General features: G+C 45.0%; 1 protein-coding gene and 1 long non-coding RNA gene across 8 annotated transcripts in view; one reads left to right on the top strand and one right to left on the bottom strand.

Annotated features, from left to right (window-relative positions):
* Window positions 1-17,845, bottom strand: part of osbpl6 (oxysterol binding protein-like 6) — a 284,725-nt gene that overhangs the window by 112,987 nt on the left and 153,893 nt on the right. For all 7 annotated transcript variants that reach the window (XM_070875778.1, XM_070875776.1, XM_070875782.1 and 4 more), the window contains one exon: window positions 14,585-14,715. In XM_070875778.1, coding sequence (XP_070731879.1) covers window positions 14,585-14,715 — 131 coding nt within the window. The remainder of the gene's footprint in view (window positions 1-14,584; window positions 14,716-17,845) is intronic.
* LOC139259873 (uncharacterized) overlaps window positions 1-17,845 on the top strand; it is a 77,693-nt gene that overhangs the window by 6,567 nt on the left and 53,281 nt on the right. The gene's annotated exons all lie outside the window — the stretch shown is intronic.

The raw sequence follows: 17,845 nt of genomic DNA, 5'->3' as shown, positions 1-17,845 counted from the left end.
TCTCCATCATTAGTTCAGGAGGCGAGACCCTGGTAAGCGTGTGTGGTCTTGTCCTGTGACTAATCAGTATGCATGACAGGTGGGTCTGCAGTGACCCTTGGGTTACTCGCTTCATACTCTGCTTTTATGATTTGGACAGCACATTCTGCTTGCCCATTGGATGCAGGTTTGAATGGTGCTGACCTTACATGCTTGATACCATTGAGTTTCATGAACTCTTGAAACTCCTGATTGGTAAAGCACGATCCATTGTCGCTAACAACGATGTCAGGCAGACCATGTGTTTTACGAACATTACACTGAGATTCTCAATGGTAGCTGTGGATGAGCTGGATGACATGATTATACACTCCATCCACTTCAACTAAAAACATCTTCCCCAGGAAGGGACCTGCAAAGTCTATGTAGATCCTGGACCATGATTTGGACGGCCACGACCACAGACTCAACAGCGATTCCACTGGTGTTTTGCTGAGCTGCATGCAAGTGTTGCACTGATGCACACATGATTCCAGCTCAGAGTCAATTCCTGGCCACCATACAGGAGACCTGGCGATGGCTTTTATCACTACAATGCCGGGATGTGTGCTATGTAGCTCACGTACAAATTTCTCTCTCCCTTTCTTAGGCATAACAACACGATTGCCCCACAGTATACAATCCGACTGAATAGACAGTTCGTCTTTGCGACGAATGTAAGGATTGGTCTCCTCGCACATTTGCTTGGGTATGGCAGACCAATCATCTTTGAGGATGCAACTGTTCACTAATAAAATCGGGTCCTGGCTGGTCCAGGTCTCAACTTGAGCTGTGACAGGGGTTCCTTCACTCTCAAAAGCATCTATTACTAACAATAGGTCCGCCGGTTGTGGCGTTTCCACCTCCGGTGTGGGCAACGGCAGATGGCTCAAAGCATCGGCACAATTCTCGATGCCAGGTCGAAGGCGAATGACAATCATAAGCGGATAATGTCAGCGCCCACATCTGGATGCGGGATGAAGCATTGGTATTGATACCTTTGTTTTCAGAGAACAGTGAAATGAACAGCTTGTGATCTGTCTCCAGTTCAAACCGAAGACCAAACAGGTACTGATGCATATTTTTAACCCCACACACACAGGCTAGTGCTTCTTTCTCTACCATGCTGTAGGCTCTTTCCGCTTTAGACAAACTTTTTGAAACATACGCAACTGGTTGAAGTTTACTCGACTCATTAGCTTGTTGGAGTATGCAACCAATTCCATATGACGAAGCATCACAGACCAATACTAAACATTTACTTGGGTCATAATGTACCAGCAGCTTGTTAGAGCAAAGCAGATTAGTGACTTTCTCAAAAGCTCTGTCTTGAGACGCACCCCAAACCCAGTTGTCGCCTTGTCTTAGCAGCATGTGCTAAGGTTCTAATAAGGTGCTCAATTTAGGTAGGAAGTTACCGAAGTAGTTGAGTAGACCCAGGAACGAATGCAGCTCCGTCACATTCTGCGACTTGGGTGCATTCTTGATGGCCTTGGTTTTCGCGTCTGTGGGCCTGATGCCGTCAGCAGTAATTTTCCTCTCCAGGAATTCGACCTCTGGTGCCATGAAGATGCACTTCGAGCGTCCCACTTTGTCCAGACGATGTAGAACCTCTTCCAGATTGTTCAGATGTTCCTCGGAGTCATTTTCGAACACGACGGTTCTGGGTACGGACTTCAGGAGACTCTCCATGTTCCTCTGAAATATTGCTGCAGCCGAGTGAATTCCAAAAAGGCACCTGTGATAAATAAACAATCTTTTATGCGTGTTAATGCACGTAAGTTTCTTCGACATCTCGACCTGCTCCTGTGTCATGTAGGTCGACATCAAGTCCAGTTTGGTGAACAACTTCCCCCTGGCTAGCGTTGCAAACAAGTCATCGGCCTTCGGTAATGGGTACTGATCCTGTTTCGAAACCCTGTTGATCATAGCCTTGTAGTCTCCACAGATTCTGACTGTGCCATCACTTTTCAGCACAGGAACAATGGGACTGGCCCATTCATTAAATTCGACTGGTGATATGATCCCTTCACACTGGAGTCTGTCCAGTTCGATTTTGACCTTCTCCCTCATCATATACGGAACTGCCCGAGCTTTATGATGGACGGGTCTTGCATCTGAGTCCACGTGGATCTGCACCTTGGCTCCCATGAAATTGCCGATATCTGGTTCGAACAGCGAGGGGAACTTGCTCAGTACTTGGGCACATGTATCTTTCTCCGACGACAACGCCTTGATGTCGTTCCAATCGCATCTGAATTTTTCAAGCCAGTTCCTGCAGAACAGCATTGGGCCATTGCCTGGGACAATCAATAGCGGTAACTTGTGAACCACACCGTCATACGACACTTTAATTGTGGCACTGCCAATCACCGTTATGAGTTCTTTGGTTTATGTGCGCAACTTGGCATTGACTGAACTTAGCCTGGGTCTCACAGCCTTAGCATCCCACAGCTTGTCGAATGCCCTCGGGCTAATTATCGATCGACTCGCCCCGTGTCCAGTTCCAACGATACCAGCACCCCATTAAATTTCACGTTGATCATTATCAGTTTGCTCTTAGTTAGGAACGAGTACAGTCCATACACTTCCTGCTCTGGTATCTCGGATTACGTATCCGGATCCGCGCTAGTCTGACCATCATCCTCCACGTGGTGTGTCGCAGTGCGCTTGTGTTATATATGAAGAAAGAGTCAGACTGAATACTGTGAACTCAAAGTAAAGTATGACCTTAGTCTTTTATTGCAGGTCTCCAGAGTGCCTCTCCAACCTGTGAGGCCTCCTTAAATACCTGTGCTCCCAAGCGATTATAGGATCCCTTGGGACTCCAGGGGATGAGCCCTCTGGTGGCTGTACAGAGTATATACAAGTTTACATGTATAACAGCTTGTTCATTTGCGGACACTTGCGCTGGAGATGCCCCACTCTCAGACAGCCTTTGCATCTACATTGCTGGTGCCGGTGATTTCCTCCACAACGCCAACATGGAGAAATCGAATACATTCCCGCTGGCGGACTTTGGGTTTCGCGTACGCAGTCGGGTAGATCCTGCCATGTGCCGCTCTGCCGAATCAATCATTTACAGTACTTAGCCGAGTTTCGATTTTTCACTGATATTTGCTTTAAACTTCTATCCGTCATCATGCATGACTGAATGATTGCGATGGCCCTGTTCAAGTCCAACGTCTCCACTGCCAGTAGTTTACGCAGGATCACCTCTTGGTTGATACAGATTACAAAAGTCCCACAGCGTGTCTGCCAACACAGCCCTGAACATACACAGTCCCACTAGACGTTTCAGGTCAGCAACGAATTCTGCCGCATTCTGGCCCTCTGAGCGAACGTGCATGTAAAATCTGTATCTCGAGATGATGATGTCTTCGTCTGGCTTAAGGTGGTCCTGTACCAGTGTACACAATTCTTCATACATCTTCTCTGTTCAACTCACAGGCAGGAGTAGATTCTTTATCAGACCATAAATTTTTGGACCGCAAACCGTGAGGAACATCGCCCGGTGCCGATCTGCGTCGCCGACCTCCTCCATTTTGTTGGCCATGAAGAACTGGCTCAAACGGCTCACAAAGTCTGCCCAATCTTCTCCTTCCACAAATCGCTCCAACAATCCAATTGTGCTCATTTTTGCATGCACAGGTTCTTGTTGCCTCGTCACCAAATGCTGTGTATGCAATAACTGTTAGACTGAGTACTGTTTAACTCCAAGAGGTATGACCTTTATTAAGGCCCAAAATGACTAATATACAAAATGGCTAGCCTTTTATACTTGGGCTGCGCCCACGTGCGTGCAGCCCAATGGCCTCCAACAGTGACGCCATCTAGTGGCTAGTGATCCCAAAAGTACATACATGACAGGGGTGAACCCTAAAAAACCCACAAAAACATTCCCAAAGCTTTGCCCACGCCACCACAACACAAATTGGTAAAAACATTTACATGAAAAAACAATTACACTTACCTTAGGAGTCCATTACCTACCTCTTCAACGGGATCGTAGGACTGCCCTGATTTCCCAGGCAGTCATTGCGGGCGCACTACCAGGCAGACGAGCTGGGCAGGAGCTCAAACTTGCGCCAATGTCGCAACCAGGGCCGTTACTCACCAGGCACAGCTTTTCCGGGTGGTGCTGCTCAGTGCTGCCGCAAAACCGGACCGGAGGATCGCTGCGGGGTGCTGAAGCCCTCACCGCCACTCAGGGTCGAAACCCGGAGAGCAGAGGACCGGAAATTCCAGCGGTATATTACCAAAACCCGTAGGAATCTCAAAATGTACAAAACTTCTGAAAATGTTCATATGCATGTAAAAAATCTCATGGTATCGTTGGAAAAGCAGCAGGGGATTTTTCATGGTGACATGGTCAACATTTATCCCTCAACAAACAGCAATAAAAACTGATTAATTAATTCATCCCTTTATGGGATCTTGCTGTCATAAACTGCCGTGTTTGTCTACAATAGAATAGTGACTACACTTCAAAACTAATTAATTGGTTGTAAAGAGCTATTGATATGTCATCATCAACATCGGCAGTCCCTCGAAATGAGGATGACTTGCTTCCACGCCAAAAAGGATAAGTTCACAGGTGTTTCAATGAAGGACCTAATATTCCAGGTCCAGAACTATATCTTGAAGGGTGGGAGATGTCTGTGGGTGGATTTTTTTTTTTTAAAACCGTTGCACACCAGCCACCACACGGGCTTGACAGAGCTAGGTCTTGGTCCAGTGGCAAGGGTTATCCATGACAACTGGAGACCAGCTCTGCTGCACGGACCTCGTGCGCACACATATCGCAGTGTGGGCTGGCCCCTGCTGCCCCTGGGCCCTCGCCCCGAACTCACGCCTCCCCTGGGCCCCGATCACATCCCCTCCACAGTCTCTCACCACTCCGGCTGTATCTGACCACGCTCCAATCACCGACCTGGACCTTGATGACATTACTCTTCGGGGAGCAGTGCGAGCTGCGACGGCAGCGAAGTAGTATGCCTCCACGCTGTCCCAGGCGCCGCACCTCCACTCCTTTTATGGCCCCGACCTGCCGCTGGTGTTCTCATGCAGGTCGGGGCCTCCACGCTGCATCGATATGTACTGAGGTCATGAAAGATGTTATATGAATGCAAGTTTGTTCCTTCTTTCTCTTGATTGCCTCTGCACTGTTAGCCCATTTTCCTGACATCAAATCTTGGGTGAGTCACAACTTCCTACAACTCAACATCAGGAAAGTCAAAATCAATCAGTGTGTTTGGCATCCACCACACATTCCACTCACTGGCCAATGTTTCCATCCCCTCACACAGGCTAAATCAGATCTGTGGCAACTTGTTTAGCTCGAAGTTGAGCTTTAAACCCCTTGCTTCTGCCTCCAACTCTATCACAACCCCTCCCTGTCAATGCAACCATTATAAATGTCTTTTTCATCTCCAGTCTTCCAATAGTCTCCTTGTTGGCCTCCTCTTTCACATCCTCCATGAAGTCCAACTTGTCCAAAACTCAGCCAAGCATATCCTGTCCTGCACAAGGGGCTATAGGTAGGGAGGAACTGAATACAATCACTATCACTAATGAAGTAGTCCTAGGTAAAATAATGGGACTAAAGGCAGACAAGTCTCCTGAACCTGATGGCTTACATCAGAGAGTCTTGAAAGAAATGGCTGCAGAGATAGTGGATGCATTGGTTGCAATCTACCAAAATTCCCTGGATTCTGGGGCGGTCCCAGCAGACTGGAAAACTGCAAATGTAACGCCCCTATTTAAAAAAGGAGGCAGAAAAAAAGCAGGAAACTATAGACCAGTTAGCCTAACACCTGTCGTTGGGAAAATGCTCGAGTCCATTATTAAGGAAGCAGTCGCGGGACATTTGGAAAAGCATGATTCAATCAAGCAGAGTGAGCATGGTTTTATGAAAAGGAAATCATGTTTGACAAATTTGCTGGAGTTCTTTGAGGATGTAATGAGCAGGGTGGATAAGGGGGTACCAGTGGATGTGGTGTATTTGGATTTCCAGAAGGCATTCGATAAGGTGCCACATAAGAGGTTACTGCATAAGATAAAAGTTCACAGGGTTGGGGGTAATACATTAGCATGGATAGAGGATTTGTTAACTAACAGAAAGTCGGAATAAATGGATCATTTTCCGGTTGGCAAACAGTGACTAGTGGGGTGTCACAGGGATCGGTGCTGGGTCATCAACTATTTACAATCTATGTTAATGACTTGGATGAAGGGACCGAGTGTAACGTAACCAAGTTTGCTGATGATACAAAGATGGGTGTGAAAGCAAATTGTGAGGAGGGCACAAAAAATAGGCAAAGGGATATAGACAGGCTAAGTGAGTGGGCAAAAATTTGGCAGATGGAGTATAATGTGGGAAAATGTGAGGTTATCCACTTCGGCAGAAATAATAGAAAAACAAATTATAATTTAAATGGAGAAAAATTGCAAAGTGCTGCAGTAGAGAGAGTCCTTGTGCATGAAACACAAAGTGAGTATGCAGGTACAGCAAATAATCAGGAAGGCAAATGGAATGTTGGCCTTTATTGCAAGGGGGATAGAGTATAAAAGCAGAGAAGTCCTGCTACAACTGTACAGGGTATTGGCGAGGCCACACCTGGAGTACTGCGTACAGTTTTGGTCTCCATATTTAAGGAAGGATATACTTGCATTGGAGGCTATTCAGAGAAGGTTCACTAGGTTGATTCCGGAGTTGACTTGAGGATAGGTTGAGTAGGTTGAGCCTATACACACTCGAGTTCAGAAGAATGAGATGTGATCTTATTGAAACTTACACGATAATGAGGGGGCTCGACAAGGTGGAGGCAGAGAGGATATTTCTACATAGGGGAAACTAAAACTAGGGGACATAGTCTTAGAATAAGGGGCAGCCCATTTAAAACTGAGATGAGGAGGAATTTCTTCTGAGGATTATAAATCTATGGAATTCTCTGCCCGAGAGAGCTGTGGAGGCTGGGTCATTGAATATATTTAAGGCGGAGACAGACAGACTTTTGAGCGATAAGGGAGTAAAGGGTTATGGGGAGCGGGCAGGGAACTGGAGCTGAGTCTATGATCAGATCAGCCATGATCTTATTGAATGGTGGAGCAAGCTCAAGGGGCCAAATGGCCTACTCCTACTCCTATTTCTTATGTTCTTATGTTCTTAACTCCCACTCATCCATCACTCCCATCTTTCTGATCCACTCTGGGTCTCCATTCAGCCATGCATTAATTTCAAATTCCTTGTGTGAAAGTCTCTCTATGGCCCCTCGAGCCTGCTCTGCCATTCAGTAAGATCATGACTGATCTGATCATGGCACCAACTCCACTTCTCCGCCCGCTCCCCACAACCCTCAACCCTTATCATTCAAAAATCTGTCTATCTCCATCTTAAATATATTCAAAGACCCAGCCTCCACAGCTCCCTGTGGCAGAGAATTCCAAAGATTCACAACCCTTTGAGAGAAGAATTTCCTTCTCATTTCTGTCTTAAATGGATGGCCCCTAGTTCCAGATTCCCTCATGAGGAGAAACATCCTCTCTGCAACTACCCTGTCAAGACCTCTCAGAATCTTATATGCTTCAATAAGATTACCCCCTCATTCTTCTAAACTCCAATGAGTATAGGCCCAATCTGCTCAACCTTTCTTCATATGACAACCCCTTCATCTCAGGAATCAACCTCGTGAACCTTCTCTGAACTGCCTCCAATGCAAGCATATGCTCCCTCAAATTAGGAGACCAAAACTGTACGCAGTACCCTGGGTGGGGTCTTACCAACGCCCTATACAGCTACACAGTTGGAGCGGGACTGCTTTTATACTCCATCCCCCTTGCAATAAAGGCCAACATTCTATTTGCTTTCCTGATTACTTGCTGTACCTGTTTGCTAATTTTTTTATGTTTCATGTACAAGAACCCCAGATCCTTCTGTACTGCAGCATTTTGTAATCTCTCCCCATTTAAATAATAATTTGTTTTTCTATTTTTCCTATCAAAGTGGATAACATCACATTTTCCCACATTATACTCCATCTGCCAAAATTTTGCCCATTCACTGAGCCTATCTATATCCCTTTGTAGATTATTTGCATCCTCCTTACAAGTTGCTTTCCCACCTATCTTTGTATCATCAGCAAATTTGGCTACGATACACTCGGTCCTTTCATCCAAGTCATTAATATAAATTGTAAATAGTTGAGGCCCCAGCACTGATTCCTGTGGCACGTGACACCTCACTAGTTACAGTTTGCCAACCTGAAGATGCATAGAAACATAGAAAATAGGTGCAGCAGCAGGCCATTCGGCAGTTCGAGCCTGCACCGCCATTCAATCTGATCATGGCTGATCATTCAACCTCAGTATCCCACCCCAGCCTTCCCTCCATACACCCTGATCCCTTTAGACGCAAGAGCCACATCTAACTCCCTTTTGAATATATCCAACGAATTGGACTCAACAACTTTCTGTGGCAGACAATTCCACAGTTTACAACTCTCTGGGTGAAAAAGTTTCTCCTCATCTCGGTCCTATATGGCTTACCCCTTAACCTTAGACTGTGACCCCTGGTTCTGGACTTCCCCAACATCGGGAACATTCTTCCTGCATCTAACCTGCCTAGTCCCGTCAGAATTTTATATGTTTTTATGAGATCCCCTCTCATTCTTCTAAATTCCAGTGTGTATCAGCCTAGCCGATCCAGTCTTTCTTCATATGTCAGTCCTGCCATCCTGGGAATCAGTCTGGTGAACCTTCGCTGCGCTCCCTCAATAGCAAGCACGTCCTTCCTCAGATTAGGAGACCAAAACTGCACACAATGCTCAAGGTGTGGTCTCACCAAGGCCCTGTACAACTGCAGCAAGACCTCCCTGCTCCTATACTCAAACCCCTCGCTATGAAGGCCAGCATGCCATTTGCTTTCTTTACTGCCTGCTGGACCTGCATGCCTACCTTCAATGACTGATGTACCATGACATCCAGGTCTCGTTGCACCTCCCCTTTTACTAATCTGTCACCATTCAGATAATAATCTGCCTTCTTATTTTTGCCACCAAAGTGGATAACCTCACATTTATCCACATTATACTACATCTGCCATGCATTTGCCCATTCACCTAACCTGTCCAAGTCCCCCTGCAGCCTCTTAGCATCCTCCTTGCAGCGCACCCAGCTTAGTGTCATCTGGAAACTTGGAGATATTACATTCAGTTCCTTTATGTAAATCATTAATGTATGTTGTAAATAGCTGAGGTCCCAGCACTGAACCCTGCAGCACCCTACTGGTCACTGTCTGCCATTCTGAAAAGGACCCGTTTATTCCCACGCTTTGCTTCCTGTCTGCCAACCATTTCTCTATCCACATCAATACATTAACCCAATACCATGTGCTTTAATTTTGCACACTAATCTCTTGTGTGGGACCTTATCAAAAGTCTTTGGAAAGTCCAAATACACCACATCTACTGGTTCGCTCTTATCCACTCTACTAGTTACATCCTCAAAAAACTCTAGAAGATTTGTCAAGCATGATTTCCCTTTCATAAATCTATGCTGACTTGGACCGATCCTGTCACTGCTTTCCAAATGCGCTGCTATTACATTGTTAATAATTGACTCCAGCATTTTCCCCACTACCCTAGTCAGGCTAATCAGTCTATAATTCCGTTTGCTCTCTCCCTCCTTTTTTAAAAAGTGGGGTTACATTAGCTACCCTCCAGTCCATAGGAACTGATCCAGAGTCCATGGAATGTTGGAAAATGACCACCAGTGCATCTACTATTTCTAGGGCCACTTCCTTAAGTACTCTGGGATGCAGACTATCAGGCCCTGTGGATTTATCGGCCTTCAGCCGTTCAATTTTCCAAAGACCATTTCTTGACTAATAACGATTTCCCTCAATTCTCACTAGACCCTCGGTCCCCTAGTATGTTCGAGAGGCTATTCGTGTCTTCTTTAGTGAAGACAGAACCAAAGTATTTGTTCAATTGGTCTCCCATTTCCTTGTTCCCCATTATGAATTCACCTGAGTCTGACTGCAAGGGACCTACATTAGTCTTCACTAATCTTTTTCTCTTCACATATCTATAGAAGCTTTTGCAGTCAGTTTTTATGTTCCCTGCAAGCTTACTCTCACTCTACTTTCCCCCTCATAATTAAACCCTTAGTCTTCCTCTGCTGAATTCTAAATTTCTCCCAGTCCTCAGGTTTGCTGCTTTTTCTGGCCAATTTATATGCCTTCCTTGGATTTAACACTTTCTCTAATTTCCCTTGTTAGCCATGGTTGAGCCACCTTCCTTTTTTGGATGACCCATTTATCCCGACTCTCTGCTTTCTGTTAGTTAGCCAATCCTCTATCCAAGCTAATATATTACCTGCAACCCCATGAGCTCTTACCTTGTGCAGTAACCTTATTATTTTATGTGGCACCTTATCGAATGCTTTCTGAAAATCCAAATACATGACTTCTACTGGTTCCCCTTTATCCACCCTGCTCGTTACATCCTCAAAGAACTCCAGCAAAATTTGTCAAACATGATTTCCCTTTCATAAAACCATGCTGACTCTGCTTGACTGCATTATGATTTTCTAAATGTCCCGCTACTGCTTCCTTAGTAATGGACTCCAGCATTTTCCTAATGACAGATGTTAGGCTAACTGGCCTATGGTTTCCTGCTTTCTGTATGCCTTGTTTCTTAAATAGGTGCATTACATTTGCAGTTCTCCAGTCCACTAGGACCTCTCCAGAATCCAGGGAATTTTGGTAGATTACAACCAATGAATCTACTATCTCTGCAGCTACTTCTTTTAAGACCCTAGGATGCAGGCCATCAGGTCCAGGGCACTTGTCCACCTTTAGTCCCATTAGTTTGCCTAGTACAATGGCCCCAAGTTTCCACACGCGGCGAAAAAGGCGCACCTCAGAGCTGGGTGCCTGTTTTTCCGGAAAAAAAAGTGCGGTATTCTCGAGCTCCTTGGAGCTCGATGTCTGCTTGGCGCGGCGCACAGGGGGCGGAGCCTACCACTCGCGCCGATTTTGTAAGGAGGGGGCGGGTACAATTGAAATGAGGCTTCTTGGTGCCGGCAGCCCTGTGCGTGCGCGTTGGAGCGTTCGCGCACGCGCAGTCTGAAGTAAACATTGGCACTCGGCCATTTTTAAAAGTACTGCAGAAAAAGTGAAGATTTGTTTCTTGGACCCCTGCAAAGGCTTGTATTTTAATTTTCTTGATATTTCTGTGTGTGAGGGAGTGCTTTTAGCAGCACTGCTGAATAAATCACCTGCTGAAATCAGTGAGTTCAGCTTTTCACTGCTAAACTTGCAGAACCGGTGCCTGCAAATTAAGGACTGTGTGTTTGGAGAAATAAAAGTGCCAATTCAACTTTGCAATGGATCAACATCCACCAAGAACAAAGAATTTCTTGCATGAGGAAGCAAACCATTGCATAATATGTGGTGTTGACAATGCAGCATCCATTCTGCAAATTTAAATATAAAGATGTCGATGTGGCTGCCTCTCCGTCCAAATGGCCTCAGTCAGTCCCCCTCACAGCTCGAAGGCTGCTGCTGTTCTTTCTTCGGCTCCCGACCAGCCACTGACGCCGCTGTAATCCCATGGCCGAATGGCCTCATGTCCGCTCCTGATTCTTTGGCTGCCTTCGAGCCACTGTCGCCGCCCCATAAGCGTGGCCGAACGGCCTAAAGAATTTAAAATCTGCAGCTGCGTGTGTCCTGTGTTCATTCTTAGGCTCCCGGCCAGCCACTGACGCCGCTGCAATCCCATGGCCGAATGGCCTCAAGTCTGTCCGGGTGCTGCATCTTCGCGGGGAATGAAGGCCTGCCTCAAGCACCGCAGCTCAGCTCGAAGGCTGCTTGCTGCCTGCCGCTGCTGTCGAGACGAGACACTGATGCCACACCCCTGCCTCAAGCACTGCAGCTCAGCCCGAAGGCTGCTTGCTGCCCCTGCCGTCGAGACACTGACGCCACACCGCTGCCTGAAAGGCCTGCCTGAAGCACTTTCACACAGGTAGGAACATGGTTTATTTAATCTTTGTTTATAAATTTTTATTCAGGTTGGATTTATTTGTATAATATTTGTATAAGTATAACTAAGGATTGATTGTAGAATTTAATGACTTCCCTTGCCCCCTCCCCCGCCCCCCCCGTTCCCTACGCCTAATTTGTAATCTGCGCCTGATTTTTTTTTTTTAAAGTGTAGACAAGGTTTTTTCAAGCGTACAAAAATTTTCACTTACTCCATTCTAAGTTAGTTTGGAGTGCGTTTTCACTGTGGAAACTTTGAAATCAGGCGTCAGTGGCCGGACACGCCCCCTTTTGAAAAACAAATTCTGTTCCAAAGTGAAACTGTTCTACCCGACTAGAACTGCAGAAAACTAAATGTGGAGAATTCCGATTTCTAAGATACTCCGTTCTACACCAGTTGCTCCTAAAAATCAGGAGCAAATCATGTGGAAACTTGGGGCCTTTATTTCTAGTGATAATGATTCTTTTAAGTCTCCCTCCTCCCCTCTCCCCAAATAGCTCCTTGATTATCAAATATTGGGACAAGGAGGATGTCCAGTAGAGAGAGGCTGGGAGAAATGCTCATAAACCCAATGGTGGATTTTGAGAAGTATTTGCAGATATCTTTGCGGTTCAGATAATCAGATTGAGGCTTGAAGAATATTCCTCAGTCTCCAAAAAGGATCCTCCAGCCACCAGCAATCACCTGTTAAGCAGAATCCAGCACCTTGAACGTCGGATGAGACACATACCTAAAATAGCCAAGGATTTTCTGTCTGAGGCTTTCAAAACTGTAAACAAATATTGCAATTTTGGCATTTTCATTGGCATTAAGCATGATCCACTTTAGCTTTCTTCATTATTATGGGAATAATCCTGGTGAATTTACAGCAAGTCATAGAAACACAAACAGAAATTTTGATTTTATGATTGTTAAACAATTACTGTTATTTAAACATAGATATGGGTGTTGGCTCTGACTTTCCTGCAACAGCACGATCAAGACATACACCATAAATGTTACCATCTAATATGCAGATCTCACAGTTCATAGCTTACCCCATCTTTACCTGCATTTTTAATGAGGATATGCCGCAGCGAGTATAGCAGCAAATCAGAAGTGGTGCAGCCAATCGTACTATCCGTCACTCCATAGACAATTCCTGATCAATGACTATGCTGTGAGGTCTAACGGGTTATACAACGGCAATAGAAAACATGCTCTCAAAGATTTCCCTATGGAATGTGTTAATACATTCTTCTTTTGAGTTTAGACCTGAAAGGGTATGATATATTTGTGTTCTGCAGGATCAAATTAACTTTCCCGAAGAGAACCTGCATCTTTTAATCAATAGAATCATTTTGTCATTTTAAACCACAAGCTCTGACTTTAGCAGTTGCCCAGTGTAAGATACATACCTAGACAAACAGCTAAATATGTGTTGGCTTCACTATCTTAACTCGGTCATGAAGAATTAGAGCAACATGGCCTTTAAGTAAAATGGAGCTAAAAGTCATGATTAATGACATAGCACTTGAAACCAACAATTGGCTGCACTGAAGATACCAAAGAGCTGACTTTGGTGAAGGACAAAAAGAACATGATCAACTTTAATCACAAGGGTTTTTTATTATCCCAAGATCCTAATTCATCCTAAAAGACACATTTTTATAGTATAAAATGCAGATAAATACAGTACTTAGATTGCACAAAATCACATTCACAATTACGATTGCCATTGATTTTATGGGGGCGAACCTGTGATAATTACCTTCTAACTGTTTTTGGCGAAGGCAACAGCAGAGCAGCGCAAAAGTCCCAGGAAACTATGGAGCAATATAAATAATAGCGCAAGTCACTTATTCAATAATTGCCTCTTTCTTTTGCGTCGTTCAAGGTTCCCTAATGGTGCAAGTCCCTGGGAAAATATGGCCCTGTAATTTGAGACTCCTATGGATAGATAACAGTGGGAGTAAAGTATCTCATACCTAGGAGCAAGATTGCAATATTTTGTAAGTTTTAGGAGTCTGCAAGAGTGCATCATTTTTTGCAGGTGGAGGGCACCCATTGAAAAAGTTTAATTTCAATCAATACCACTTTCCTAAAGCAAATATCAACCATCTATTGTGTGCTTTTTAAATTAATTCTCATAAAAAAACATAGTAGCATTTCCAGAATCTCAAAGTACCCAAGACACTCCCTTTTCTCTAATCAAATGAGTAAAAACACAACCATCCCTGCATTTCAAAGTCAAATTAAATTTTTATATGAATGTTACTCAAATATCCCAAGTCATATTACTAACTGATGGGCATCAATATTCAATCCAGTCACCACAAACCGAACTGCACATTCACCACAGAGCAAGACTCAGACATATGTTGGGATCGTGATTCCAGAGGCTCAAATATGGCAACAAGTTCAACAGAAAGGATAACATTCAGTAAAGCTGTCTGTACACAATCTCAACATGTATCCCAGATTGAAAACTGGTGGTCAATTCTATCACAGCTGGCAAACTACAATCTGCTGTACTACAGTACCTGGGAAAGTGTTCTCCGAAGGGTGAAGATTTGGGCACTGTGGCCAGAATGTTCTTGTTCCAAGAGCAATTGCTTCAGCTTCTCCCTTTCTATTGCTACTGTGTTGAAGGCAGACTTTAAAAGACAATGAACTGTGAAAAGAAAACAGCAAAAACACTGCAATAAATAAAAAGATATAAACACTCAGCTTTATTGTGCTGCTTGCTTATCGATCCATTATTGCCCTTCGGTCTTCATAGAAATTAATTCCTCAAATAACTGTTGATGAAAAAAATGCCATTGCGATGGAATATGTCTATTCTAGTGACTCCTTACAGCGGGGAGAGAAGGCAAAAAAGTAGTAGAAAGAAATCAAAAGGTGACATCACAGCCAAGAGGGTAAGTGATTGGCTGGTGATTGGTGAGTAGTTTTTCTTTTTTCTCTTCCACATCAGTCAGTAACTTTTAACATTGTTGTTGCCAATTTAAGTGTATCTAAGGGTTAAGTCATGGCAGGAGAGCTCGGTCGGGTGTTATGCTCCTCCTGTACCATGTGGGAACTCAGGGATGACTCCAGTGTCCCTGACGACTATATGTGCAGGAAGTGTATCCACCTCCAGCTCCTGACGGTCCGCGTTGCGGAGTTGGAGCTGAGGGTGGATTCACTCTGGAGCATCCACGATGCTGAGAATGACGTGAGTATCACGTGTAGCGAGTTGGTCGTACCGCAGGGAAAGGGTCCACAGCCAGATAGGGAATGGAAGACCAACAGGAAGAGCAGTGCAAGGAAGGTAGTGCAGGAGTCCCCTGTGGTCATCTCCCTGCAAAACAGATACATCGCTTTGGGTACTGTTGAGGGGCATGACTCATCAGGGGATGGCAGCAGCAGCCAAGTTCATGGCACCGTGGCTGGCTCTGTTGCACAGGAGGGCAGGAAAAAGAGTGGGAGAGCGATAGTGATAGGGGATTCAATTGTAAGGGGAATAGATAGGCGTTTCTGTGGCCGCAACCGAGACTCCAGGATGCCATGTTGCCTCCCTGGTGCAAGGGTCAAGGATGTCTCGGAGCGGGTGCAGGACATTCTAAAAAGGGAGGGAGATCAGCCAGTTGTTGTGGTGCACATTGGTACCAACGACATAGGTTAAAAAAAAAGGGATGAGGTCCTACGAAACGAATTTAAGGAGCTAGGAGCTAAATTAAAAAGTAGGACCTCAAAAGTAGTAATCTCGGGATTGCTACCAGTGCCACATGATAGTCAGAGTAGGAATCGCAGGATAGCGCAGATGAATACATGGCTTGAGCAGTGGTGCAGCAGGGAGGGATTCAAATTCCTGGGGCATTGGAACCGGTTCTGGGGGAGGTGGGACCAGTACAAACCGGACGGTCTGCACCTGGGCAGGACCGGAACCAATGTCCTAGGGGGAGTGTTTGCTAGTGCTGTTGGGGAGGATTTAAACTAATATGGCAGGGGGATGGGAACCAATGCAGGGAGACAGAGGGAAACAAAAAGGAGGCAAAAGCAAAAGACAGAAAGGAGATGAGGAAAAGTGGAGGGCAGAGAAACCCAAGGCAAAGAACAAAAAGGGCCATTGTACAGCAAAATTCTAAAAGGACAAAGGGTGTTAAAAAAACAAGCCTGAAGGCTTTGTGTCTCAATGCAAGGAGTATCCGCAATAAGGTGGATGAATTAACTGTGCAAATAGATGTTAACAAATATGACGTGATTGGGATTACGGAGACGTGGCTCCAGGATGATCAGGGCTGGGAACTCAACATCCAGGGGTATTCAACATTCAGGAAAGATAGAATAAAAGGAAAAGGAGGTGGGGTAGCATTGCTGGTTAAGGAGCAAATTAAGGCAATAGTTCGGAAGGACATTAGCTTGGATGATGTGGAATCTATATGGGTAGAACTGCAGAATACCAAAGGGCAAAAAACGTTAGTGGGAGTTGTGTACAGACCTCCAAACAGTCGTCGTGATGTTGGGGAGGGCATCAAACATGAAATTAGGGATGCGTGCAATAAAGGTGCAGCAGTTATAATGGGTGACTTTAATATGCACATAGATTGGTTAACCAAACTGGAAGCAATACGGTGGAGGAGGATTTCCTGGAGTGCATAAGGGATGGTTTTTTAGACCAATATGTCGAGGAACCAACTAGGGGGGAGGCCATCTTAGACTGGGTGTTGTGTAATGAGAGAGGATTAATTAGCAATCTCGTTGTGCGAGGCCCCTTGGGGAAGAGTGACCATAATATGGTGGAATTCTGCATTAGGATGGAGAATGAAACAGTTAATTCAGAGACCATGGTCCAGAACTTAAAGAAGGCTAACTTTGAAGGTATGAGGCGTGAATTGGCTAGGATAGATTGGCGAATGATACTGAAGGGGTTGACTGTGGATGGGCAATGGCAGACATTTAGAGACCGCATGGATGAACTACAACAATTGTACATTCCTGTCTGGCATAAAAATAAAAAAGGGAAGGTGGCTCAACTGTGGCTATCAAGGGAAATCAGGGATAGTATTAAAGCCAAGGAAGTGGCATACAAATTGGCCAGAAATAGCAGCGAACCCGGGGACTGGGAGAAATTTAGAACTCAGCAGAGGAGGACAAAGGGTTTGATTAGGGCAGGGAAAATGGAGTACGAGAAGAAGCTTGCAGGGAACATTAAGACAGATTGCAAAAGTTTCTATAGATATGTAAAGAGAAAAAGGTTAGTAAAGACAAACGTAGGTCCCCTGCAGTCAGAATCAGGAGAAGTCATAACGGGGAACAAAGAAATGGTGGACCAATTGAACAAGTACTTTGGTTCGGTATTCACTGAGGAGGACACAAACAACCTTCCGGATATAAAAGGGGTCGGAGGGTCTAGTAAGGAGGAGGAACTGAGGGAAATCCTTATTAGTCGGGAAATTGTGTTGGGGAAATTGATGGGATTGAAGGCCGATAAATCCCCAGGGCCTGATGGACTGCATCCCAGAGTACTTAAGGAGGTGGCCTTGGAAATAGTGGATGCATTGACAGTCATTTTCCAACATTCCATTGACTCTGGATCAGTTCCTATGGAGTGGAGGGTAGCCAATGTAACCCCACTTTTTAAAAAAAGGAGAGAGATAACAGGGAATTATAGACCGGTCAGCCTGACATCGGTAGTGGGTAAAATGATGGAATCAATTATTAAGGATGTCATAGCAGTGCATTTGGAAAGAGGTGATATGATGGGTCCAAGTCAGCATGGATTTGTGAAAGGGAAATCATGCTTGACAAATCTTCTGGAA

This window comes from Pristiophorus japonicus, chromosome 3 (genome assembly GCF_044704955.1).
Source record: "Pristiophorus japonicus isolate sPriJap1 chromosome 3, sPriJap1.hap1, whole genome shotgun sequence".
NCBI classification, from domain to species: Eukaryota; Metazoa; Chordata; class Chondrichthyes; family Pristiophoridae; genus Pristiophorus; species Pristiophorus japonicus.
Note: the sequence above shows the minus strand (reverse complement) of the source record. Positions and strands in the feature narration are given on the sequence as shown.